The sequence below is a fragment of the Enhydra lutris genome, unplaced genomic scaffold, assembly GCF_002288905.1.
Source record: "Enhydra lutris kenyoni isolate GAN:26980312 unplaced genomic scaffold, ASM228890v2 scaffoldscaffold20, whole genome shotgun sequence".
Taxonomy (NCBI): domain Eukaryota; kingdom Metazoa; phylum Chordata; class Mammalia; order Carnivora; family Mustelidae; genus Enhydra; species Enhydra lutris.
The window spans coordinates 813750-840020 of NW_019154104.1; the positions used below are offsets into that span (position 1 = coordinate 813750).

Sequence of the window (26271 nt, forward strand, 5' to 3'; positions counted from 1 at the left end):
AAAAAAAAAAAGAAAATCATTCTAGTATATAAAACTATGTAAATTTATCTCTCTGGATTTTAGCTGCACATTTCCATCTGCTCTACACTTCTACTCACATGGAGTCTTATGGATACACACTGAACACGGACAGAGACAGGTTTACTACCTAGTGGGCAACCGATCCTTTCCACATTCTTTTTTTTTTTTTTTTCCTTTTTTTAAGGAGGGAAGAGGGCAGAGGGAGGGGGAGAGGGGCAGAGGGAGTAGGAGAGCCTCCTCCATGCCCAGCATGGAGTCTGATGTAAGGTTCGATCTCACAACCCTGAGATTAAGATCTGAGCTAAGATCATGACTCAGACGCTTAACCAACTGAGCTACCCAGGTGCCCCCCCCTTCCGCATTCTTTTCGCAACAGCAACCTGATCCTTTTCTGAGGAATGACCTCTTTCCCACCCCATTAATCGAGTGCCTGTCTCTGCCTAACCAAGGGAGTGAGGATGAGAGGATGGAAGATGTAGAGCTTCCTTACTAGAGGGGAATGGTGAGCAACAAAACAAAGACTGAGGATAACTGGCTTATACTCATTCCAGCAGCAGTGCCCCAGCCAGCTGACTGGCCATTCTGTTTGTTCTAAGCCTAGCTCTTCAGTCTTCTCTTTCGTTCTTAGGAGAACGCCCATATTTTAATAAATTCCCTTCTTGCTTAAGTTAGCATGCGTCTGTTTCCACTGCTCTGGAATCAAAGAACTCTAAGCTCTACCCATGATTTTTCCAAGTCTGTTGTCTCAGTTGATGTCATCATCTGTCTCCTAGTAAGTCAGGCTTGATCCCAGGTCACTAACTCTTCCCAGACCCCTCACTCATTTAGTCATCAAGCCATAAAAATTCCACCTTTTCAGGGCCTCTCCCACTTAACCCTTCTTTGTATTCCAACTGTCATTACCCTAAATCAGGAATTCATTCTCTCTCACTTGCGTTATTTACTCATTCATCAAGCAAAGTCACCAGGGATGTTTCTCTGCGCAGATTATTTCTCTCTCTACTGGAACAACTTCTGTGTCTCCTCTCCAAGCCTGGCGTTAAGGGCCTTTCATGATCTCTCTAACTTTCTTTCCAATTTTAATTTATTTACAGCACTTTCTCTAAAATTTCAAGTTATTTCCATAAAATCTTGAAGGGGGAGGTAAGAACGTGCTAAAATTTCTATTTTTTAATAGATTTTACTTTATTTGACAGAGAGAGAGAGAGAGAAAGCACAGGCAGGGGAGCAGCAGGCAGAGAGAGAGGGAGAAGCAGGCTCCCCACTGAGCAGGGAGCCTGATATGGGGCTCAAACCCATGACCCTGAGATCATGACCTGAGCCAAAGGCAGACACTTAACTGACTGAGCCATCCAGGTGTGCCCCTAAAACTTCAATCTAATATGATGCTTGAGACCTGCTTAAAAATAGTATGAGAGGGAAACGATATGGGAAGGGCTGGTGCATGGGGATGGGGGAGTACTGGCCATGGCTTAATGGTTGTTGAGACTATATTATGGGTATATGGGGGTTCAACTGTTTTATCTACTACTACACATATTCAAAGTTCTCTATAATAAAAAGTTTTAAAAGTCTTCACTTAATCATGAAGGGAGTCCATCGATACTATTTTAGTCCTGAAGACAATAGAGAAATACAGATTCAAATTCTTCTTCTTTTTTTTTTTTTAAAGATTTTATTTATTTGACAGAGAGAGACACAGCGAGAAAGAGGAAACACAAGCAGGGGGAGTGGGAGAGGGAGAAGCTGGCTTCTCGCTGAGCAGGGAGCCTGATGCAGGGCTTGATCCCAGGACCCTGGGATCATGACCTGAGCTGAAGGTAGACAGTTAACGACTGAGCCACCCAGGCACCCCTCTAATTCTTTCTAATGTACAGGGGGAAAAAAATTGAACCAGGAGTCCAAAAAGGAACAAAGAAAACTCGATGGACATAACAAAAGGTAGGAAGAACAGAAACAACCAGAAAACATCATAAAAGATAGCCACAGAGAAAACCAAACCCAGCAGTACCATGAAAAATGCAAATGAGTCAACCCCCTTACTACAAGGTAAAAACACTAGTCAAAAGACATAAGCTATGCTGCACAATGTAGGAGTACAGTATACCAGACAAATCCAGATTATTTCCCTTGAGCCATAAAAACCCCATCTTCAAAAACAGACACATTCATACCTGAAATGATGCCCATTTAGAATCTCAAGTCCTTCCGTGAGAGCACAATACAGGCTGGTCTGTGCTCCCTGCTGAGGGGTCTTGATGAAGAAGGAGAAAAGCCACCACATCCATTTCATGAAGGACGAGTGCCGAATCAGTTCAGACTTGACTGTGCCCGGGTGGACAGAATATGCCGTAACGCCAGAGCCTAATGGGGGTACCCCATAGAGAGAGGAAGGCAGGACTTGATATTGCTGGACAGCCTAGGACAGCGGGGGCCGTGAATAAACATTTAACCCCCAGGAAGACTCCCTTCCCACAATGGTATTACAAGCACTCCTCACAGTAACTTACACCTCCCTATTTCACAGGTTAGGATTAAAGCTCAAAGAGGTTATTAACTGTTAGGAAACAGCAGAGGGGTGCCTGGGTGGCTCAGTTGGCTAAGCAACTGCCTTCGGCTCAGCTCATGATCCCAGGATCCTGGGATCGAGCCCCGATTGGGCTCCCTGCTTGGTGGGAAGCCTGCCTCTCCCTCTCCCTCTGCTGCTCCCCCTGCTTGTGCTCTGTCCCTGACAGATAAATAAAATCTTAAAAAAAAAAATAATAATAATAAAGGAAACACTAGAGCCAGGAGTCAAACATCTCTCCTGCACTTTGACTCTAGGGATCACTCTTTCTTCAAAGCTGCCTTTTTATTGGCTGCTGTGATCCCACACTTCTGTTTTTCCAAACCTTTCTTGTTGCTTCCTCTCAGTTTCCTGGACCAGTTCCTCATCTTCTACCCAAACTGCAAATGCTGGGGCTCCCATATCTTGCTAAACTCCCTCTCTATAACTATATGGCATGCATTTTTATGCACATGGTACTACTTTGAACTCTTGGCTGACTCTGAGTGGCTAAGGGCATGGGCTCTGTGGTCAGACTGTCCAGTTTCAAATCCCAGCTGTACCCTGGGCAAGCTCCCTATGTTGTGATTCACTTTCCTCTTGAAATGGGGATAATCCTAATACCTGCACCTCACAAGGTGGTTTGGAGGATTAAATGGATTCATATCTATAAGAGACTCGATAGTCTCTGGTACGTGGTAAGTGCTAAATGAAACTTAGGCATGTGCTAGGTCAGGTCCCTAGTTCTTTACTAGAACCTTGGGGCCAGAGAGGTTTCCAAATTTTTACTGATTTTAGAAAAATAATATGACACAGACACATATATTTCTTATTACCTAATCTCCCTGGTACAAGGGAGGTTTTGCTGCCAAATGAGCTTTGGAGTCAAGCTTCTGAAAAAATTGAATTCTCAGGTCTTTGTGGAGTTCATGATTGCAGATAAAGGACTATGGACATATATTATTTCCAACTTGACATCTACTCTTTTTTTTTTTAAGATTTTATGTATGTATTTGTCAGAGAGAGAGAGAGCACAAGCAGCAGGCGGAGGGAGAAGCAGGCTCCCCACTGAGCAGGGAGCCCAATGCGGGGCTCGATCCCAGGACCCTGGAATCATAACCTGAGCCGAAGGCAGAGGCTTAACCAACTGAGCCACCCAGGTGTCCCTTGATACCTTCTCTAGATGACCCATAGTAATGCTGACACAGAGGCCCCAAACTAACTTCATACTTTAAAGGCCAAACCTGGATCTTGCAGTGTTCCATAATTCCCAATCAGGCAGGCACACAGAGCAGTTCTTGACCATTCCCCACCTTACCATACATATCCGTCAACAAGCCCTAGGGGTTTCCCATCGTAACTATCTCTTAGGAGTGTCCACTACCCTCCATCTCCACCACTTTAGTCCAGGACACCCTCACTTCTCACCTAGACTACAGAAATCACCTGCTGCACACACTCTGGTCCCCATTTTAAAAAGGCTTTCATTCTGAAGGGTCTCCTGCTCTTCCACTAAAGTCCTTACCATAGACTCTAAGGGTTTTGACTTTGTCCACTGTCTCAGTTCAGACCTCTGCTCCCTTTGCTTTCTACATTTTAATCACAGCAGCCTCTCAGTTACTCAAACTAAACCTAGACCTTTGTGCATTCTCTTCCATCTGCCTGGAATGTTTCTCAATATCCCCAGATGTCTCATCCCACCCACCCCGTAACCCATCTAATTTCCATGTAGCTTGATGATCCCGTATCAACGATGGGGCTCCTGTGTCTGATTCCTAGCCAGAATTCCTCCTGCCTCAACTCCTAAGTGACTCTAGTTGTCCACCCTGAATTACCCTTCTTTTTCGAAAATTCAGAGTAGGCAGTGTTAAGGACCTCTGTATATTTGTGACCTCTTCAAGCATACATTTCTCTCTTATATAACCTTTTGCCGTTAGGAAGACACTCCCCCGCCGCCACCACCCCCATAGTCCCAGGACCTTTTTTATCCTAATGGTTGTATCTAGTGCCAGCTCAGGTCCCTCCCTCTGCCATTTTTTTTTTTTTTTCAGATTTTATTTATTTATTTTAGAGAGCAAGAGAGCACATGTGCAGGAGGGGCAGAGAGGGGGATGGAGAGAATCTCAGGCAGACTCTGCACTGAGCCCAGAGCCAGACCCAGGGCTTGACCTCACAACCTGAGACCATGACCTAAATCAAAACCAAGAGCCACATGCTTAACCCACTGAGCCACTCAGACTCCTTCCCCCAGGTCCTTCCCTTCTATCTAGTCTCATTATGAGTAAAAAACCTTGCTTGATTGTGAGGCCCGACTAATGAGGACAATAACCTATAAAGTAGTCCTATTTTACTTATGAGGAAATAAGTCTGGAAAAGTTAAGAAACTTGTTGCAGTTTGCATAGCCAGTAAGTACTAAAAGTCAAGCCTTATGACTCAAAGTCAGAATGTCCCCATCTTCTGCCAGCCACCTCCAATATTCAGCTGTGGGCTATTTACTAAAATAATACCCAGTTATAGTCATGGCAGCAGGTTTGTCCAGGGAATGGGCTCCAGAAAATGGTATTTTTGCTACTTTCCATTGACTGGTATCTCTATAATTACTTCTTCTAAGCCTACCTTTGAGCCTCCGAGCCAGTTCCTGGGTGAAGAGAATGTTAGCTAACTTGCTGTGACAGTAGGCCAGACCCGCATGGTAGAATTTCTCGCCCTGAAGGTTATGGAAGTGGATCCTTCCCAGGTGATGTGCTAGGGAAGACACATTCACTATCCTCGATGGGGCCGATTCCTTCAGCTTCTCTAGCAGCAGATGGGTCAGGAGGAAGTGACCTATGGGAAAAACTAGAATTAACAGAGTTCAGGGCCAATGCCAGGGTGAAGGGAGTCATAGTGAGCCTTGGAGAGAACACAGGAACAAGGCTTTTTGCCTTGTTAATTCATTATAAACTGCAAAACAAGCTCAGGGAGCGTTTGGGGAAATAGGACAGCCATCCCTCCATGAGGGGGGTCTGGATTATGTGAATATGAACTCTTGTCTCCTTCCAACTTGGATTAATATCATTCTTTAAGAGCAGGCAGCCTCTGCCTGATCCTGGTCATGAGGTTCCCCACAAAGAAAGCAGCACAGCCCCCAGTCCAATGAGGCTGTTCAAAAAGGCCCCAAGGTAAGTTGAATCTGGATTGCAAATTAAAAAGTGGGTGGCACCTCGAGGAGGCCTAAGTTTATCTCTGAGCTATCACGAAAGGACCAGAGTGTTCACTATCCACTTATGGTCTCTTAGGGCCCAGAGGCAGCTCAGTCTGACCCCTAGGTTTTCCAAGAAGAACTTTAAGCTTCTTCTAGTTTTGTGATGAGACCAGATTTCTTACCCAAGTGGTTGACTCCCATGTGCATCTCAAAGCCATCTGCTGTCTTAGAGTAGGGACACATCATCACTCCTGCATTGTTGATCAAAATGTGTAGATGTTTCTCCTCTGCAGGGAAGAGGAGATGTGAGGGGGAAGCAGCCAGCCACAGCAGTTACATCTGAGAAATCTGCCTTACATCCGGGCTTTGAAAATGGGGATGCATAACTTACTTTAATCTTCCTCTATTTCTCCTTCATATGTGGTTTGTATCATTTTTCATTGTTTAAGACTTTCATTGTTTACCTACTACAGAGCAAAATTCCATCTTACACAACCAAGTTGCCTTTCCGATCTTTCCATTTAGGGAGCTACTCACTCACTGCTTTGGGGGAAAATGTTCTGTTCACCTCTCCTAATAGAAGGACTTCCTGAGCTGAATCAGAAGAGTCAAAGCAAGAGCCAACAGGCTGTTCTGTACACAGTCCTTACCACTGGAGAACTCCAAAAGGTGCCAAAAGAAATATTGGTTTCAACTCTTTGTTGCATCTGGCAACTCTTCTCGTGGTTTATTTTCTCTGTGATTTGTAGTTTCTAACTATGAGCTCATATCTATAGACATTTTTTACCTAGGGAGGCCAAGATCCATGTGTTATGAGGGGTTATGCCTACAGAGTACTCTTGGGTTTGATTTTGATGTGATACTACAGGGTTTTATGTTAACTCCTCAGCTCAAGATTCTTACACTGTTTGATGATGTAATAAATTCTCCCCCACAGATGATGCCAACTTGAGGTTCTAATATTTTGCAGTTGACTCTCTAACCACTACGTCCTAAAGAAAAGATAAGCTTCTTTGCCATGTCTTGGATCCGGTGGCCTACTGTTTTTTTTAAGCCCCCATACCATGGACCTGATGAGTTTTTGTGAGTCTCAACCTTATGTGGAGCCCAAGATATAACTCCCCACTCTCAGGGCCTGAAGCCTCATCTCCTTTCCCTGTATAAGTCTTTAGACTCTAGATCCTAAAGCTCATGTTGAGTTCTGATACTCCTGTGAAGTTTTTGGCTTTAGTTCTTATGCACTGCTATGACTTTTTAAACTCCTTTTTTGTTGCTGCTTCTTGAGGATTCCCACTTGTTACTAAGGAGTTCAGCTATGAATGAAATTTTTTATTATAATTTATCTAGTATTTCTATGTATTAAAGAGAAGGATCTTTTCCTTTAACCAAGTCTGCCATGTTGATTGCAAGATCAACAACATAATCTCCAGTTCTGTACTTACCTGCTAAGAAGTCTTTAGCAAAGGCTCGAATAGATTTCGTATCAGCCAAGTCCAGTTTCCGCACTAATACTTGTTGGTTCCCCGTTATGAGCTGGATCTCTCTGGCTACTGATTCCCCCTTTAGCACATCCCGGCATGCTAAATACACACGGGCACCTGTCAACAAATACGTAAAAGAGACACACTGTCAGCTCTGCTTTTGAGTGGATGCTATAGACCTACAGATTTATAAATGTTATTTTCTACTTTTTTTAAAAAAAATGTTTTATTAATTTATTTGACAAAGATCACAAGTAGGCAGAGAGGCAGGCAGAGAAAGAGAGGGGGAAGCAGGGCTTGATCCCAGGACGCTGAGATCATGACCTGAGCCGAAGGCAGAGGCTTAACCCACTGAGCCACCCAGGTGCCCCTACTTTTTTTTTTAATGGGAATTTTATGCCTACTTCATGACAGAGGTATTTGATGAACAACAACAAAAAAAAGAAAAATAAACCAAAATACGAAGTGTCTGTTATATAGAGAGCATTATACTAGGTTCAGAGCAATGAATCTGTGGGACACTTGGAAAGTTCTTGAATTCCAAGACTGGGAGGGAATAATGAGCACGGTCATCCTTGTGAGGGATAAAATGGCAGGAGTAGAAGGGAATTAGAAGCAGATGAGCTTGCCTCTTTGAGCCAGTTCTTTGGCTGTCTCCTTTCCAATGCCCGTGTTGGCTCCAGTGACCACAGCTACCTTCCCAGGAAGCTGGACAGTTGATGTACACATCCCACTACACAGCATTTTCCTGTAGAGAAGGAGAGCTCATCAGTTCTTCGTTCTTGTCTTAGCCAGAGGTTCCTATAACTACCATGCCTTCCAATCCCAAGACTAGAGTTTGCTTTAGTTCTTTCTAGTGCTGTCATTTTATAGATTTAAGGAAGACTGAAGAAAAATTTTCTGCTCTTGCTCAAGGGCTTTTGCTCAAAAATTTTCTGCTTCTCGCTTGGGAACAAAAACGATTCTATTGTAAGGGCAAACCTTAGAGCTGCCCCCTGCAGTACAAGAACTGGGGAAGTATTTGATTATCCAGGCACCCGGCTTCAGTTTGAGCCCTCTGACAGGCTTAGGGAATCATAAGATTCAGCCTAGAAGAAGCAAGAACTGGTCCACTTATGACAATCTGTCCACAACTGGCACTTTTTGGCCTTGATATGCAGCTAATCCAATACAAAAAGTTAAAATTATGGAAGTTTGTTTGCTGTGGTAAAGCAAACAGAAACACGCACATACACACAATTAAAAATAAGACAAAGAAAAGACATAAATCAGTACCAAGGGGAGCTGGGATTCGAGTCCTGGTTTAATTAGTGTCCTTGTTCCTAAGCACTACACTCTCCTCCTTTTCCAAAGAAATGAATGCACAAACAGGGATCAGCACGTCCCAAATTGTTCTTTTTTTCTTCTCTGCAAATTTCAAGACTCAAGTTAAAAGAATCTCTTGATCAGGAGATGCACTTTTTTTTTTTTTAAGATTTTATTTATTTATTTGACAGAGATCACAAGTAGGCTGAGAGGCAGGCAGAGAGAGAGAGAGGAAGAAGCAGGCTCCCTGCTGAGCAGAGAGCCGCATGTGGGGCTCCATCCCAGGACCCTGGGATCATGACCTGAGCGGAAGACAGAGGCTTTAACCCACTGAGCCACCCAGGCGCCCCAGGAGATGCACTTTTAAAGAGAATTTCAGCCTTCTTCATTGAACTGGGAGTCGCAAGGCACACACTCCTAGCCACTAAAGCTACCTGCTTAGGGCACACAAGCCCGTAAGGAAGCAAACTGGTGCTCACCAAAAGATATCTTCCTCCTCAGAGAACAAACCTCCCTGCTCAGTTTTTCACATACTTTCAGGGTTCGCCCCAGGAGCGACAACATATCAGGACCTCTACTGAGTTCTTTCTTCTCTTTACCAACAGGAATGAAAGAAACAATCAACTATGAAAAGTCCAGCTCTGGGCTAGCTCCCCTGACCTAGCCAAGTGGCTGGGAGAATAAAGGTTGCAGTAAAATCTTCCTGAGAAAAATCTCGCAGCGGTGTGAGCACTATTTTCAGTTCAGGCTTAACTTTTCACTGATATTCTATTTGGGTTAAAGTATCTTGTGGTGGAAAGAAATACAAAGCGTTCTCATCTGAGTGGGAGCACTAGGCGTTCAGAGGGGAGGAAAAATAAAAGTAAAAGAGGAGCACTAGGGTGGATGGTGACCACGCCCCCGTCCCCCGCCCCCGAGGAAGGACTGTCTCTTCAGTCTCCGGTTCACCGTCACTACTGGTGATTTACTCAGAACCAATCAGCAGGCGCCCTTAGTGCAGCTCTTCTCCGATTCTCTGCCGCACTCAGCCAGCCATTGGCTGATTTGTCACCAGGTCCGGGGACCACGACCCTTATTCCTCTCGGCCTCACCCCCAAACCCTGGGCATGATTCAGGTCCCCCACATACTCCTGCTCTGAAGGCACAATGCGGCTCATGATGAAACCTTTCCATTTCTTTCCTCTACAACATCCGCCCAGAAAAAAAGGCGAATCTATCTGCAACAAGAGAGCAAGCAACGGGCCTGCAAACCGCACGATTCCCACCGACAGAGTTTCAGAGAGCAAAAGGTCGAGTCGCTCCACCTTACTTCAAAGGCTGGAAGCAAGACGATAGATAGGGCTGGTTCAAGGCGTGGGAGCTAAGGGGAAAATGAGTGTTAAGGTCCACACCCCACTTTAGGGTCTGAAATCTCCCAATGCTGATAACTTAAGTGTCTGAGGGTAGCCTTGCACTCAGGGTTCTCTCGAGCAGAAAGCAAGGGTTTCTAAGACGAAAAAAAGGATCGGGAGAAACAGAGTCAGGTGAGCCGGACTACAGCCCCTTCCCACCGCCTGGGGTCTCCTGATCTCGTTCCCCTGTGTCCAGGACAGCTGGACCTCCTCCAACCAACCGAATATCCGGCCTCGACCTACTTGGAAAGCCCCCAGGGATTTTCCTTTTCCTTCTTCTTTAAACAGAGGTTCGGTGAGGATTAGCGTCCTCCTGAATTCTTCTCAAGAGAAGGCAATACATTTGCACAGACCTGATTTGGGGTGCAGCGATGTACAGGAAAAGGGGTAGAAGGAGGAGCAGGAGCAGCAGGACCCCGATCATCTTGCCGGACTGCTGCGGTGTCTCTAGGTAGGAGCGAAGCGAGATGCCCCAGCAGTGCTCGAGGACCGTGCGGCTCCTCCCAGACACGCCCTAATCTTAGTACGGCAGCCCGGGAGCAAAGCCGTCTGGGAAATGTAGTCCGCAGCTTGGGCTGGCGGGCGCTGCTCCCAGCTGCTGGAGCAAGCCGATACTCAAAAAATCCTCAACTATTTAGGTTCTAGGCCTTCTAGGATCGTCCAGCTTTCCCACAGCCCTCTGGCCACCACGGTTGTCGTGAAACCTCCATAGTCCTCTAGCTCTTGGTGCCCAATTGGTGCCCAATTCCAGATCCTGGTTAAGTTTTCCCTTATCATAGTGCAACAGTTACCTCATTGTTCCTCCTGGAGATCAAAGATTGGCGTCTGGGGAGTGTTATGAGGCTGATCACGCAGGAGAGGAGCCGTTGGAGTCTGACAGTTGGGAAGGAAGTGGCGGGGTGGGAATCATTCCTCCTTAGGAATTCCTTCATTCCAGGGGAGTGTAAGCAACCCATCCCTGAAGAAATATCCAGGAGAATCGCTTTATTGTATCTGTTTTGTATTATAATGCTATCATCATTTTCCTGTTGTTTGAGTGTTAATTGATAATAGACTATAGTTTTCCTGGTGACTTGGATTAGATATGTTAATTCCCAGGGTAGCCGTGAATTTCCCAGATTAGTACAGTTGGTTTTGCTTACTCGTGAGAGTCTGTAATCCTGTCTTGAATTAAGGCCATGGAAATTCTTTGAGAACAAACGTTTCCCTGTTCAATTATTCCTTCCCGCTCTGCCATCTGAGGCTTATATCTAGCTTCCAAGAGGTAGTGGTAGAGGATGTTTTAACAAGTCAATAACTGGATAATTCATTTCCATTTGATGGAAAGACATGTTCCAAGCTCAATTTAAATGAATATATCTTACAGAAATTGAAGAGGTTTCCTTCACACAATACAAATTTTTACTGATTTAATGTTGGATTATCTAATAATCATCAGATTTTGTCAAATGCTCATTGTGGTACCTAATATATGTATAGGCTTTTACACCTTTTACACCTTTATTAAAAGATTTTCATGTGTTTTGTACCTTATTCGTTCACTTATTCATTTGACGAATGTGCTCTTCCTACAGTGTACGAGGCACTGAACCGAGGATCAGCAGGGAGCCGGCAAAAACGACCTCTGCCCTCTCAGAGCTTGTGGCCTGTCAGGGAGGAACTTTACGTGATCACCCTGAATAAACTGTGATGAGGGTTATGAGGGAAAATAAAGGTTTGGGAGGTCATAGCCTGAAGCTCCTCCTGGTCTGGAGATCAGGAAAAGCTTCTTTGAAGAAATGCATTTGAGCTGAGGCCTGAGGAAAGGTCAGGAGTTAGTGGGCAACATACAGGCCAGAGTGCTCTGAGCAGAGGGAAGAGCCCACTGGAGAGCTCAGAGTCAGAGAAAGCAGGAGCATTAGGACAGTGGAAAACATTGGTCTAGGGGCGCCTAGGTGGCTCAGTGGGTTAAAGCCTCTGCCTTCAGCTCGGGTCATGATCCCAGGGTTCTGGGATTGAGCCTGCTTCCCCTTCTCTCTCTGCCTGCCTCTCTGCCTACTTGTGATCTCAGTCTGTCAAATAAGTAAATAAAATCTTAAAAAAAAAAAGAAAAGAAAACATTGGTCTAGCTGTGACACAGAGGCAAAAGGGAATGCTAGAAAGAAATGACAATAGCCAGTGCCTAAATGTGCCAGGCCCTGTCCAAGTGCTATTAATTACCTTAATTCCCATAATAACTACATTTTTTTTTCTATTTTACAGACAAGGATACTGAGCCAACAGCGAGGTTAAATAAATTATCCCAGTCTGTAGTGGCGGAACTGGGATTCAAACTTAAGAAGGATATATCCAGGCTCTGTGCCCTGGATAAAGGCCATGTTGCCCAAAGAGGAGGCTGGACACCTCCCTGTATATCTGTGCTTTTGCACATCCACACAAAATTTGCATGCAATTTTATTCAGAGAATCTAGATTAAAAACCATCGGTTAAACCCACTAACGAAAGATGAGTAAGCAAACGACTGGCTCAGAGAAGCTATGACAAAAGCAGAGAGGAGGGTCTTGGGGAGCACTAACATTGTGGGGTAGGTAGAGGAAGGTGAGCCTGAAAATGGACAGCGACAAAGGGACAGAGAGGTTGGTGAGGGGTTAGACTGGGTTCAATGGGGTTAGAGAAGCCACACAGTAATTTGAAGAGGGAGAGTTTAATATCAAGAATTATGAAACCTAACGGGATTGGAGAAATGAGGAACTGGCTAGTATAGGGGTTATTAAATTTTTTCTTTTTCTTTTTAAGATTTTACGAATTTGTCAGAGAGAGAGAACACAAGCAGGGGGAGCAGCAGGCAGAAAAAGAAGCAGACTCCCCTCTAAGCAGGAAACCTGAGGCGTGACTTGATCCCATGACCCTGGGATCATGACCTGAGCTGAAGGCAGATGTTTAACTGACTGAGACACCCAGGCATCCCTAAATGTTTTTTGTACAGAAAAAATATTTTAGGCTTTGGGGCCATCTGGTCTCTGCTACAACCGCTCAGTTGTGCTATTGCAGTGTAAAAGCAGCTTTAAACGATATGTAGTTGAATGATCATATTCCAGTAAAACTTATTTACAAAACAGGCATTGGGCTGGATTTAGCCCATGGTTTGTTAACCTGTGTGATAGGAAGAAGTAAAGAGAACTCTCAAGAAGATTAAAAGAGCAGATAAAAATATAATATATTAAAAATGTAATCACAGATGTAATAGAAATAATACAACATAATATAAAATAGCCACTACTTAGGGCTGAGAGTGAGCCCCCGAGGAAGAGATGGCTTTGCTCCCAGACCTTGCTGGAGAGGGACAGGTAGAGTGTACTGAAAGGCAGAGAGGTTGCTGGACACCTACTGTCAGGTGTCAGGAAAAGCTGTCCACGGGGAGGTGTCTCGCAGAAGGAGCTCTGTTACAAAACACTGACGAGGAAGCTGCTGGCCACAGAGTGCTGATAGGGAAAGTGTGTGCCCCGCGGGAGCTCAGCCAGCAAACCCCTTTCCTCCTGCAATGTCTCAGCCAAGTTTAACATCATGCCAGATGGCAAAGAAAAACATATTTCAAGGGTCCATTTCCACTATCACAGAGCAGGCGAAAAGGATGAATTGTTGCTGACAAGCAATGAATCGATAACTGGTACGGGAGGGAAGCTGGGGACTGGTGTAAATGAACACCTTAACAAGGCATTTCAAGAAGTAGCACTTATGGCACCAAAAGCATGATCCAAAGAACAAATTGATAAGTTGGACTACATCAAAATTAAGAATTTCCTCTCTTTGAAAGATAATGAAAAGAAACTAAATCTGGGGAGAAAATATTTGCAAATCACATACCTGATAAAGTATTTGTAGTCAGATTTTTTTAATCCCCAACTCCGGATTAAGAAAATAACTCCATTTTTTAAACTGTCAAGTGATTTGAACAGTACATCCCCCTAAAAGATACACAGATGGCTAATTAGCCACAGGAAAAAATGCTCAATATCATAAGTTATTAAGGGTAAGCAGATTAAAACCACAATAAAATGCATTAACTATAGTGGCTAAAATAAAAAAGGCGGACCATACCAAGAACTGATGAGAATGCGGAGCAACTGCAATTCTCACACACCACTTTTGAGAATATAAAATCTGCAACCACTTTGGAACATAGTTTGTCATTTTTTAAAAAAGTTATATGTTGGGGGGCGCCTGGGTGGCTCAGTGGGTTAAAGCCTCTGCCTTCGGCTCGGGTCATGATTCCAGGGTCCTGGGATCGAGCCCCACGTTGCGCTCTCTGCTTGGCAGGGAGCCTGCTTCCCCCTCTCTCTCTGCCTGCCTCTCTGCCTGCTTGTGATCTCTGCCTGTCAAATAAACAAATTAAAAAAAAAAGTTATATGTCAGGCGCCTGGGTGGCTCAGTGGGTTAAAGCCTCTGCCTTCAGCTCAGGTCATGATCCCGGGGTCCTGGGAATGAGCCCCGCATAGGGCTCTCTGCTCAGTAGGGAGTCTGCTTCTTCCTCTTCTCTGCCTGCCTTTCTGCCTACTTGTGATCTCTGTCAAATAAATAAATAAATAATCTTTAAAAAAAAATAAAAGTTATATGTCAGTTAAACATGTACCTATCTTATTATTCCTTGGTAATTCCCAAGGGAAATTAAAGTTTATTTATACAAAGACTAGTGTGGGAATGATCCTGATGGCTTTATTTGCCATGATCAAAAACAGGAAACAATCCAAATGTCCAGCAACAAGTTGAACAGATAAACAAGCGGTTCTATATGCTCACGTGAAATAGGTATTATTCAGAAATAAGGACTAGACTTCCAACACACACAGCAGCCTGAATGAATCTCCAAGTAATTATGTTGAATGACAGAAGCCAGACAAAATGTGGGCATATTATGTGATTCCATTTACGTAAAATTCTAGAAAATGCAAAATGGGGATTATAGATTGTGGTGATTGAAAGCAGATCACTGTCTGGGACGCCTGGGTGGCTCAGTTGGTTAAACATCTGCCTTTGGCTCAGGTCTTCATCTCAGGGTCCTGGGACTAAGCCCTGCCTCAGGCTCCCTGCTCAGCGGGGAACCTGCTTCTCCCTCTGCCCCTGCCATTCACGCTCTTCCTCTCTCTCTTTCTCTATTCTGAAGAAATAAACAAAATCATAAAAAAGAAAAAAAGAAGGAAAGGAAGAGAAAGAGAGAGAGAAAGAAAACAGATCAGTGTCTTCCTGGGGATGGGAGGAAGTGGAGAGGGATAGGAAGGTTTTACCAAGGAATATGAGGAAGCTTTGAGGGGTGATGGACATGTTCATTGTCTTAACTGTGGTGATAGTTTCATGAGTGTATACAAAGATCAAAACTCATCAAAGTGTATACTTTATTTTTAAAAAAAGATTTTATTTATTTGACAGACAGTGGTCAGAAGTAGGCAGAGAGGCAGGCAGAGAGAGAGGGAGGAAGCAGGCTCCCTGCCAAGCAGAGAGCCCGATGTGGGGCTCAATCCCAGGACCTTGAGATCATGACCTGAGCCGAAGGCTGAGGCTTTACACCATTGAGCCACTCAGGCGGCCCCAAAGTGTATACTTTAAACATGTGCAGATTATTGCATATCAATTACACATCAATAAAGCTGTTAAAAATAAGAGGTATTCAAGTAGGCTACACTACTGAAAGGTCAAGCAACATAAGAACTGAAATGTGTCCAACAGATGTAGTATAATATTAATGACTGGTGACGTTTCAGAGATGTGGTGGGTGGAAGCCTGATTGGAGTGGAATAGGCTGAGGGGTGAGTGGAAAGTAAGAGAAATGTAGCCAACTCTACCAAGGTAGGAAGGAGAGAAGAGGTTCGTATCAGAAGGGTGAGGTGGAATGGTAGGAGCATTTAAAAAAAAAAAAGATTTATTTATTTATTTTATTTTATTTTATAATTTTTTAAAAAAGATTATTATTTATTTGATAGAGATCACAAGTAGGCAGAGAGGCAGGCAGAGAGAGAGGGGGAAGCAGGCTCCCTGCCGAGCAGAGAGCCCGATGCGGGGCTCGATCCCAGGACCCTGAGATCATGACCTGAGCCAAAGGCAGAGGCTTAACCCACTGAGCCACCCAGGCGCCCCTAAAAAGATTTATTTATTTATTTTAGAGAGAGAGAGAGAGAGAGAGAGAGCAAGAGCAGGAGGAGGGAGAGAAAGAGAATCACAAGCAGACTCCCTGCTGAGCCCTGACCCCGCCCCGGGGCTTGATCCCACAACCCTGAGATCATGACCTGAGCCAAAACCGAAAGTCTGATGCTTAACCACTGAGTCCCCAGGTGCCCCTGTAGGAACACTTCTAAAGAGCACAGAGAAAAAAGATGAATGAGGAGATAGAAGATAAACGACAAAGTAAGTTCCCCCAAGAAAACAGAAGAGGATGAGATGGAGACAAATTCATCTTAGAGGGAGAGAAAGATATGCTGAGCACAAATTCATAAAGATTTATGAGCTTGGTAGCGGGATATTGAAGAATTTTCCTTCTCATGGTCCCTATTTGTATGTGCGTGTACATGTGAAGAGGCCAGGACATATGCGGAAACTGAGAGTGTAGGCAAGAAGAGTAAGAAGAGTAGCAAACATGGGAGATAATTGTTGTGGAGACTAGGTCAGTGGGATTAAGGAAATAAAGAAAGGATGGATGGTTTAACTGGAGGCCCTGGGTGATGCCAGTGGCTGTATATTATAACGGCATTAACAGGGAAGGCAATGTGATTTTTCTGTAGCAGCTCTCATCAGTCAGCCTCACAAAGCAGACAGATGGATAGTTCATTGAGAGTTGGGGTTTTCTCAGACTCTAGGGGCAGAGAGACAAGCCAGGAGGCTGAGGAGATTGTCAAGAGAATGACTAAAGTGATGAGTGTGGAGTCTTGGTGGGATAATTTGAGGAAGTGACGGCAGGGTGGGGGCGCTATAATGGTCTGTAGGTCCTAGGTGAGTCGGAGGTCCCTCAAGATGGCGGGGTGTATGAATGTAGGAAGTTTGTGGTGGATGGTTCCAGGTGTTGACAGACTGAGGGGCAGGGATGAGATAGGGAACGAGGTTCTTGGAGATGAGGAGATCAAGGGACTGAAGGTCCAGGGAATTGCTGGCTCAATGGAAGGTAATGAAGTCACCTATAACATTCGTGTTCAAGTCTCTGTGTAATTGTGTAAATGTGTGTTTTCATTTAGTTTGGAGATATACCTGGGGATAGAATTGCTAGATAATATGTTAACACTATGTTTAAATGTTTAAGGAACTATGGGACCATTTTCCAAAGACGCTATTTCATTTTACATTCCTACCAGCACCATATGGGTTTCCAATTTCTCTACATCCTTGTCAATACTTGTTATTGTCTATTGGTTTTAGTCATCATAATGGATGTGAGTATTGTCTCACTGTCATTTTGATTTGCCTTTCCCTGAGGACTAACGACGCTAAGCCTCTTTTTCTTTTTCAAGATTTTATTTATTTATTTGGCAGAGATATCACAAGTAGGCGAGAGGCAGGCACAGAGAGGGGGGAAGCAGGCTCCCTGCTGACCAGACAGCCCCATGTGGGGCTCTATCTCAGGACCCTGAAACCATGACCTGAGCTGAAGGCAGCCACCAGGTGATCCGCTAAGCCTCTTTTAATGTATGTATTGGACATTTTATTTTTGGAAACATTTCCAGAGAGCTATGTCTATTCCGATCCTTTGCCCAGTTTTAATTGTGTTACTTACTATTTTATTGTTGAATAAAGCCAGGATTTTGAGCCTGAGTAGCTCAGTGGTTTAAGCCTCTGCCTTTGGCTCAGGTCATGGTCTCAGGGTCCTGGGATCGAGCACCACATGGGGCTCTCTGTTCAGCGGGGAGCCTGCTTCCTCTTCTTCCCCTGCCTACCTCTCTGCCTACTTGTGATCTCTCTCTGACAAATAAATAAATAAAATCTTAAAAAAAAAATAAGCCAGGATTTTGGACCCAGGAAGTGTGGCCCTGAATGAGGGCTTAACTCTCACGTTCTCTTGTTTCTTCCTATGCATCATGGTTACAAGTGGTACAAATTTTGTTTTATTACTATTTACTCTATGTAAGAAGTCAAATAAAAAGGCATTTAAAAGCTGGAAAACAGGGACGCCTGGGTGGCTCAGTTGGTTAAGCAGCTGCCTTCGGCTCAGGTCATGATCCCAGCGTCCTGGGATCGAGTCCCGCATTGGGCTCCTTGCTCGTCAGGGAGCCTGCTTCTCCCTCTGCCTCTGCCTGCCATTCTGTCTGCCTGTGCTCACTCTCTCTCCCTCTCTCTCTCTGACAAATAAATAAATAAAAATCTTTAAAAAAAAAATAAAAATAAAAGCTGGAAAACATAGTTTCTCTTAGAGGTGATAACTGGCTTGTTTTGGGACAATACCTTAATAGAATCTTTAGGAAGGGGAAGGAGACCTGAAGAGACAGTTTAATAAAGAAATAGCTTAAAAAAAAAAAGAAATAGCTAAACTGTCTTATATGAGAAGATACAGAAATTTGTGAGTTCAGACTAACAGTTAAAAAGGATAGAAGATAAGACTCACCAAAGAAGAGAGGTAACAAGCCACTACACTATACACTTTAAATATCTTCTCATTTGACTTCTTAATTATACCTCAATAAAGCTTAAAAATAGAGAGAGTTAAGAAAAATGTCATGAGCTAGAATTTACAGATAAAATTGATGAGTGAAAAAAGTTCAGTATCAGGGTGGCCAAAGGACTTTAAGAACATGGCTGTTTAAAAAAAAAAAAATAAAAGAAAAAGAACAGGGCTGTTTAAAGTTCTGTATTGTCAAACAGACACATAGATCAATGCAACAGAATAGAGAACCCAGAAATGGACCGTCAATTCCATGGTCAACTAATCTTAGACAAAGCAGGAAAGAATACCCAGTGGAAAAAAGACCATCTCTTCAACAAATGGTGTTGGAAAAATTGCATAGCCACATGCAGAAGAATGAAACTGGGCCATTTCCTTACACCATACACAAAAATAGACTCAAAATGGTTGAAAGACCTAAATGTGAGACCAGAATCCATCAAGATCCTAGAGGAGAACACCGGCAGCAACGTCTTTGAGCTAAGCCACAGCAACTTCTTGCTAGATATGGCTCCAAAGGCAATGGAAACAAAGGCAAAAATGAACTCTTGAGACTTCATCAAGATACAAAGCTTATGCACAGCAAAGGAAACAGTTGACAAAACCAAAAGACAACTGAAAGAATGGGAGAGGGTATTTGCAAATGACTTGTCAGATAAAGGACTAGTATCCCAAATCTATAAAGAACTTACCAAACTCAACACCCAAAGAACAAATAATCCAATCAAGAAATGGGCAGAAGACAGGAACAGACATTTGCCCAAAGAAGAGATCCAAATGCCAAAAGACACGTGAAAAAGTGCTTAACATCACTAAGCCTTATGGAAATGCAAATCAAAACTACTATGAGATACCACCTCACATCAGTCAGAATGGTGGCTAGAATTAACAAGTCTGGAAACAACAGATGTTGGCAAGGATGCAGAGAAAGGGGAATCCTCCTACACTGTTGGTGGGAATGAAAGCTGGTGCAGCCACTCTGGAAAACAGTATGGAGGTTCCTGAAAATGCTGAAAATAGAGCTACCCCTACAACCCAGCAATTGCACTACTGGGTATTTACACCAAAGATACAAATGTAGTGATCCCAAGGAGCACCTGCACCCCATCATGCCCACAATAGCCAAATTATGGAACGATCCCAAATGTCCATTGACAGATGAATGGGTAAGGATGTGGTGTATGTATATACACACACATATATATGAAGTATTACACAGTCATCAAAAATTGAAATCTTGCCATTTGCAATGCCATGGATAGAAATAGAGGGTATTATGCTAAGTGAAGTCAGTCAGTCAGAGAAAGGCAATTATCATATGATCTCACTCATATGTGGAATTTAAGAAACAGGACAGAAGATCATAGGAGAAGAGAGAAAAAAATGAGACAAGATGAAACTAGAGAGGCAGACAAACTGTAAGAGACTCTTAATCATAGGAAACAAACTGAGGATTGCTGGAGGGGAGGAGGGTGAAGGGATGGGGTAACTAGATGATGGACATTGGGGAGGGTATATGTTGAAATGAGGACTGGATATTATGTAAGACTGATGAATCACAGACCTGAAACCAATAATACATTATATGTTAATTCACTGAATTTAAAATTTTTAAAAAGTTCTGTATTATCATTTATGCTGCCACATTGTAAACCCCCTCCTTCTTCCCAAACCTTTTTTGGAATATCTGTTGCACACAAATGGAAGCCTGCAGGAATTCACAGAAACCTTAGGGAGATTCTTGGTCTTGCCAATAGATATAGGAAAGGGGTTTAGGTCAACTTTAGGTAAAATCAAAAGATAGAGTGATTAGGTTACATCTTTATCATTAAAATATAACATAATGATCAAAGACTGTTAAAATAAATATGGCAGAATAACTTTCTGAAACCTTCAACTTGTTTGGCTTTTCACTGCTCTGGGAAAGAAATCTCCCTCTGATTTATAGGGGCGGGTGTAGGAAAGCCAGAGACTGTGTCATCGTATGAATGCAACTCATAGTGCTTAGCACTGCAGACTTGTGGGTAGGAAATGAGTAATAAGGTTTGCAGTGCATGTAGCCAGGGGCATCTATCTGGGTGGCTCAGCCGGTTAAGCATCTGACTCTTGATTGTGGCTCACATCATGGTCTCAGGATCCTGGGATTGAGTCCCACATCAGGGTTCACGCTCCACGTAGAGTCTGCTTGAGATTCTCTCTCTCCTCAGCCCCGATCTCTCTCAAATAAATAAATAAATAATAAAAATCCTAAAATAAAAAAGAAATGTATGGAGCTAGAAGCTAATCAGTGGAAAATTCTTCCAATCACCTGGGTGGCTCACTAGGTTAAGCATCTGCCTTCAACTCAGGTCATGATCCCAGGGTCCTGGATGGAGCCCCTCATCGGGCTCCCTACTCAGCGGGAAGCCTGCTTCTCCCTCTGCCTGCCACTCGCCCTGCTTCCACGCTCTCTCTCTCAGTCAAATAAATAAGTAAAATCTTAAAAAAAAAAAAAAGGTAAAAGGTTAAGTGGAATGTTTGGTTCTCATCCATGCCTCGTCAAAATGTAAATTGTTCAACAATCAGCCTATGCAATTTTAACACGTACCATTTCTTCTCTTTTGATGTGAATACGTGAAAAAATGATTGATCAGAATTCCCGTTTCTAGGGCAGCAATGCTACAAACCACAAGTGTATGTGACTGTGTATGAAATCACACAATTTATGCAACTATCAACAATTAAAAGCACATTTCAATAGAACCTTAATCTGAGCATGAGAAAACATCTGAAAACTCCAATTTAGAGACATTCTACAAAATAACTGACTGAAGCTCTTCAACTGAGCCATTGTACATAACAACATAACAACCGAATGCAGTGTGCAATCCTGAATTAGGTCACAGACCAGAGATAGAGTATTAGTGAGAACACCGGTGAAACTAGAATAAGGTCTACCATTTAGTCAATGGCATTCTATCAATATGTTCCCAATTTAGATACTACTAGGATTATTTAAGATGCTAACATTAGGGGAAGTTAAGTGACAGGTATATAGGATCTTTCCATACTTTTTTTTTTTTTAAAGATTTTTATTTATTTATTTGAGAGAGAGAATGAGAGAGAGAGAGCACATGAGAAGTGGGAGGGTCAGAGGGAGAAGCAGACTCTCTGTGGAGCAGGGAGCCCCATGCGGGACTCGATCCCAGGACTCGAGGATCATGACCCGAGCCGAAGGCAGTCGCTTAACCAACTGAGCCACCCAGGCGTTCCTTTCCATACTATTTTTAAAATTTTTCTGTAACATCTAAAAATAAAGCTTGTTTTTAAAAAGATTTTATTTATTTATTTATTTATTTATTTGACAGAGAAAGACACAGTGAGAGAGGGAACATAAGCAGGGGGAGTGGGAGAGAGAGAAGCAGGCTCTGCACTGAGCAGCAGCCAGTCCCATGCTGGGCTCGATCCCAGGATGCTGGGATCATGACCTGAGCCGAAGACAGATATTATTAAAAACTGAGCCACCCAGGCGCCCTGTGTATATGCTTTATATTATTTTTTTACAGATTTATTTACCCATCCTAGAGAGAGAGAGAGAGAGACAGTATGGGAGTGGAGAGGAGGGGGAGGCTTCTTCAGGCAGGCTCCCTGCTGAGCATGGAGCCCCATGCAGGCTCCATCAGTCTCCCAGCCCTGAGATCATGACCCCTCCCTCTTCAGGACCTTTGTACTATCACTCAAAAATAAACTAAAAAAAAAAAAAACAAAAAAAAACAGACTATTTATTTACTTGAGAGAGAGAGAGCATGCGCAAGTGGGGGAGAAGCAGAGGGAGAAGCAGACTCCCTGTGGAGCAGGGAGCCAGATACAATCCCAGGACCTTGGGATCATGACCTGAGCCGAAGGCAGATGCTTAACCGATGGAGCTACCCAGGCGCCCCAGTTTGTTCTTTTTCTAAGTATCCTTTGTAGGAGTAACTCACAATTCGCTTTCTTTAGAACCAAACTCTACAGTATTCACAAAGCTGCGAAGAATTAGATCAGAATATTCCAGGATTTTATAACCAGAGAGAGTTTACTGTAAATTAAGCTGCATGCAGAACTTGGCTCTAGGTTCTGGGAAAATATGAAGACGTAGGTCCTGTTTCTGTCTCTGAGTGGGGGAAAGAGGAATTTATGTAACTCGTCTTCAAGTTACAGCTGCCTTAGGGGAGAGGTTAATATAGTGTGTGGGAGCCAGAGAAGGGAATGATGGATAGGGTGAGTGAAAGCCATAAAGAAGATATGATATGTATCCTTAAAGAGGATCAAAGATTCCTTCAGCTGAAGAAAATTTCCTTGATGTTAAAAAGTTAAAAAAAAAAAAAGCAAAAGAGTAAATACGGCGATGTATTCCTACTTTGCATTCTGAAATGTTGTTTCTTGATTTTCTGTGATGAATGGTGTGTGTGTGTGTGTGTTTCCAGCATTTTAATATGAAAAAATGTTGAACATTCATGAAAAATTAAATAATTTGGGGCACCTGGGTGGCTCAGTGGGTTAAGCCTCCGCCTTCAGCTCGGGTCATGATCTCAGGGTGCTGGGATCGAGTCCCACATTGGGCTCCCTGCTCAGCAGAGAGTCTGCTTCCCTTCCTCTCTCTCTGCCTGTCTCTCTCTACTTGTGATCTCTCTCTGTCAAATAAATAAATAAAATCTTTAAAAAGAAAAGATTAAATAATTTTATAGCAATCATGCATTTATCTATCACCTAGATCCTACATTATGCTATATTTATCACATAAATAAAACAAGCATAATTGGGGCACCTGGGTGGCTCAGTGGGTTAAAGCCTCTCCCTTCAGCTCAGATCATGATCCCACAGTCCTGAGAGATGGAGCCCTGCTCAGGCTCTCTGCTCAGCGGGGAGCCTGCTTCCCCCCACCTACCCTGTCTGCCTCTTTGCCTACTTGTGATTTCTGTCGGTCAAATAAATAAATAAAATCTTTTTTAAAAAAATCAAGAAAAAGAAACAGTCACTATTATTGGGTAAAACAATGGCTCAGTGGGTTAAAGCCTCTGCCTTTGGCTCAGGTCATGATCCCAGGGTCCTGGGATCGAGACCCTCATCGGGCTCTCTGCTCAGCGGGGAGCCTGCTTCCTCCTCTCTCTCTCTCTGCCTGCCTCTCTGTCTACTTGTGATCTCTGTCTGTCAAATAAATAAAATCTTTTAAAAAAAAAAGAATGTCTCCATACTGGTTTGAGAAATAGCTTCGTTTTATGATATTGCAATGATGAGCAAAATTAAACCGGTAAGTTTGTTTTAAAGGTTTCAAAGTGCTCTGGATCTCTTGGCTCAAAACTTTAATTTTTAATAAGCCATGGGTTATGAGTTCACAATGTACAAAAGGATATACAAGGTACATTCGGTGAAAAGTTTTCTCTTCCTGTCCCCCTGCCCCCCTCCTCCTGTCCTCTTCCTGCCCCCCATTTCTTGTCATCTCTTCTGAGATAGTCTAGTCATATACAAACAGATATTGCCCAAGTATTCCCTCCATTTTTTAAGCAAGTGATAGCATATTCTAAACACTGTTCTTCTCCCAGCTTTTTCACCTAACATGTCTCAAAGATTGTTCTGTTATCAATATGTTTTTTTTTAAAGACTTATTGATTTGTTTACTTGAGAGAGAGAGATCTAGAGAGAGCACAAGCTGGGTGAAGGGCAGAGGGAGAAGCAGAACCCCATGCTGAGCAGGGAGCCTGATGTGGGACTCGATCCTGAGACTCCAGGATCATGACCCAAACCAAAGGCAGACACTTAACCGACTGAGCCACCCAGGCGCTCTCAATATGGGTTTTTTTTTTTTTTAAATCATTTATTCTGGGCACCTGGGTGGCTCAGTTGGTTAAGCATCTGCCTTCAGCTCGGGTCATGATCCCAGAGTACTGAGATCAAGTCCCACGTCGGGGTGGGGGGGGGGGTCCTTGCTCAGCAGGGATCCTGCTTCTCCCTCTGCTTGCAGCTCCCCTGTTTGTGCTCTCTCGCTCTCTCTGACAAAAAAATAAATAAAATCTAAAAAAAAATTATTTGTTCTTTTTTTTACAGCTGTATAGTATCCATTGCGTATGAGGCTGTCTCCATTATTGTGGACAGTTAGGTTTCTCAGCTTTTGCTATTACACATATTGCTGCAATGACAGCCTTACAAATAAGGGGACTGGGAATGTCTAAGTCAATAGGTGCATGCTTTGCTTTATTAGATGTTATCACACTTCTCTCTGAAGGCTGTAACAATCACCTCTCCCACTATCAGTCCTTCATTACTTCACACTTTTGCCAATGGACTATCTTTTTGGTCTTTGCCAATCTGTTAAATGAAAAGTAGCTCCTGGTGTAATTTTATTTTTTTTTAAAGATTTTATTTATTTATTTGACAGAGAGATCACAAGCAGGCAGAGAGGCAGGCAGAGAGAGAGGGGGAAGCAGGCTCCCTGCTGAGCAGAGAGCCTGATGCGGGGCTCGATCCTAGGACCCTGAGATCATGACTGGAGCTGAAGGCAGAGGCCCAACCCACTGAGCCACCCAGGTGCCCCTCCTGGTGTAATTTTAATTTGTATTTCTCTTGTTATGAGTGAAGTTGGACAGCCACTTGTATTTACTTTTCTTTAAACTGTTATTTCAATTAGGTTGTCTATTCTTTTTCTTAATAATGTGTATGAATTCTTTAAATACTAAATAAATTAGACTCTTGTCTCTAATAAGTGTTGTGATGATACTCCACCCCTCCCACCAGTTTCTCTTTCATGTTGCCTTGTGTGTGGTAGTTTCTGTCATGAAGATTTTTTCTTTTTTTGGTTTCTGGGTTTCTTATCTTATTAGAAGAGTCTTACCACTCCCTTATTTTCAGATCTGTCCAGTGGTTCTTGTTAGTACTTTCATGGTTCCTTTTTTTTATACTTTTATCTTTGATCTGTTTGAAACTTTGGTGTGAAGAGAAAGGTAAGGATCAAGTTTCCTATCTTCCTGCTGGTTACCTAGGTAGAGTAACACTTCATTAAATAATCCATCTCTCCCCCAACCCACACACTGATTTGAACGGTGTTTCTATCATCTCTAAATTTCCACATGTATTTGGGTCTGTTTTTTTGGCTTTTCATTTTGTTCTGTTGATTTATCTGACTATTCACCTGCCTATATCACACTATTTACATTATTACAGCTTTGTTTTAATTTTTAATTTTTTTTGAAGATTTTATTTATTTATTTGACAACAGAGATCACAAGTAGGCAAAGAGGCAGGCAGAGAGAGAGGGGGAAGCAGGCTCCCTGCTGAGCAGAGAGCCCGATGTATGGCTCGATCCCAGGACCCTGAGACCATGACCCGAGCCGAAGGCAGAGGCTTTAACCCACTGAGCCACCCAGGCGCCCCACATTATTTCAGCATTGTAACATAGTTTAACATTTGGTAGGACCAATCAATCGCTTGAAGGTGATCTTTGGATTATAATATTTAATGTATGTTTTTCCACAAACTGTGTATTTCCATAATTCTAGATAAATTGAACATCATCTCCACAAGTGGGGGAGAACTTGGACTTGATTCAGTAGTATTGGGGAGCCAGAGACATTAGTACAAAGTTATCCAGATTTGAGGTTACAAGATGTACTTTCCTTTGGGTGCTATGGCATTGTGTCTGTTTCTCTGGCTAACCCTGGCCCTGATTTCAGTGAAGGAAGGACTCTAAGCATTAAACACCAACAGATCTTGTTTT

The 26271-nt window shown here is 43.2% G+C and overlaps 1 protein-coding gene across 2 annotated transcripts in view; it reads right to left on the bottom strand.

Moving 5' to 3' along the window:
* LOC111148728 (retinol dehydrogenase 11 (all-trans/9-cis/11-cis)) overlaps positions 1-10427 on the bottom strand; it is a 16229-nt gene extending 5802 nt beyond the window's left edge. Inside the window, exons 1-6 of one of the 2 annotated variants that reach the window (XM_022505527.1) lie at positions 10282-10427; positions 7862-7980; positions 7194-7349; positions 5934-6038; positions 5184-5393; positions 2196-2385 (exon numbers count right to left, since the gene is read on the bottom strand). In XM_022505527.1, the coding sequence (XP_022361235.1) occupies positions 2196-2385; positions 5184-5393; positions 5934-6038; positions 7194-7349; positions 7862-7980; positions 10282-10352 (851 nt within the window). In that variant the 5' untranslated portion in view covers positions 10353-10427. The remainder of the gene's footprint in view (positions 1-2195; positions 2386-5183; positions 5394-5933; positions 6039-7193; positions 7350-7861; positions 7981-10281) is intronic. The other variant, XM_022505528.1, reaches the window with a different exon arrangement.
* Between the last annotated feature and the right edge of the window lie 15844 nt (positions 10428-26271).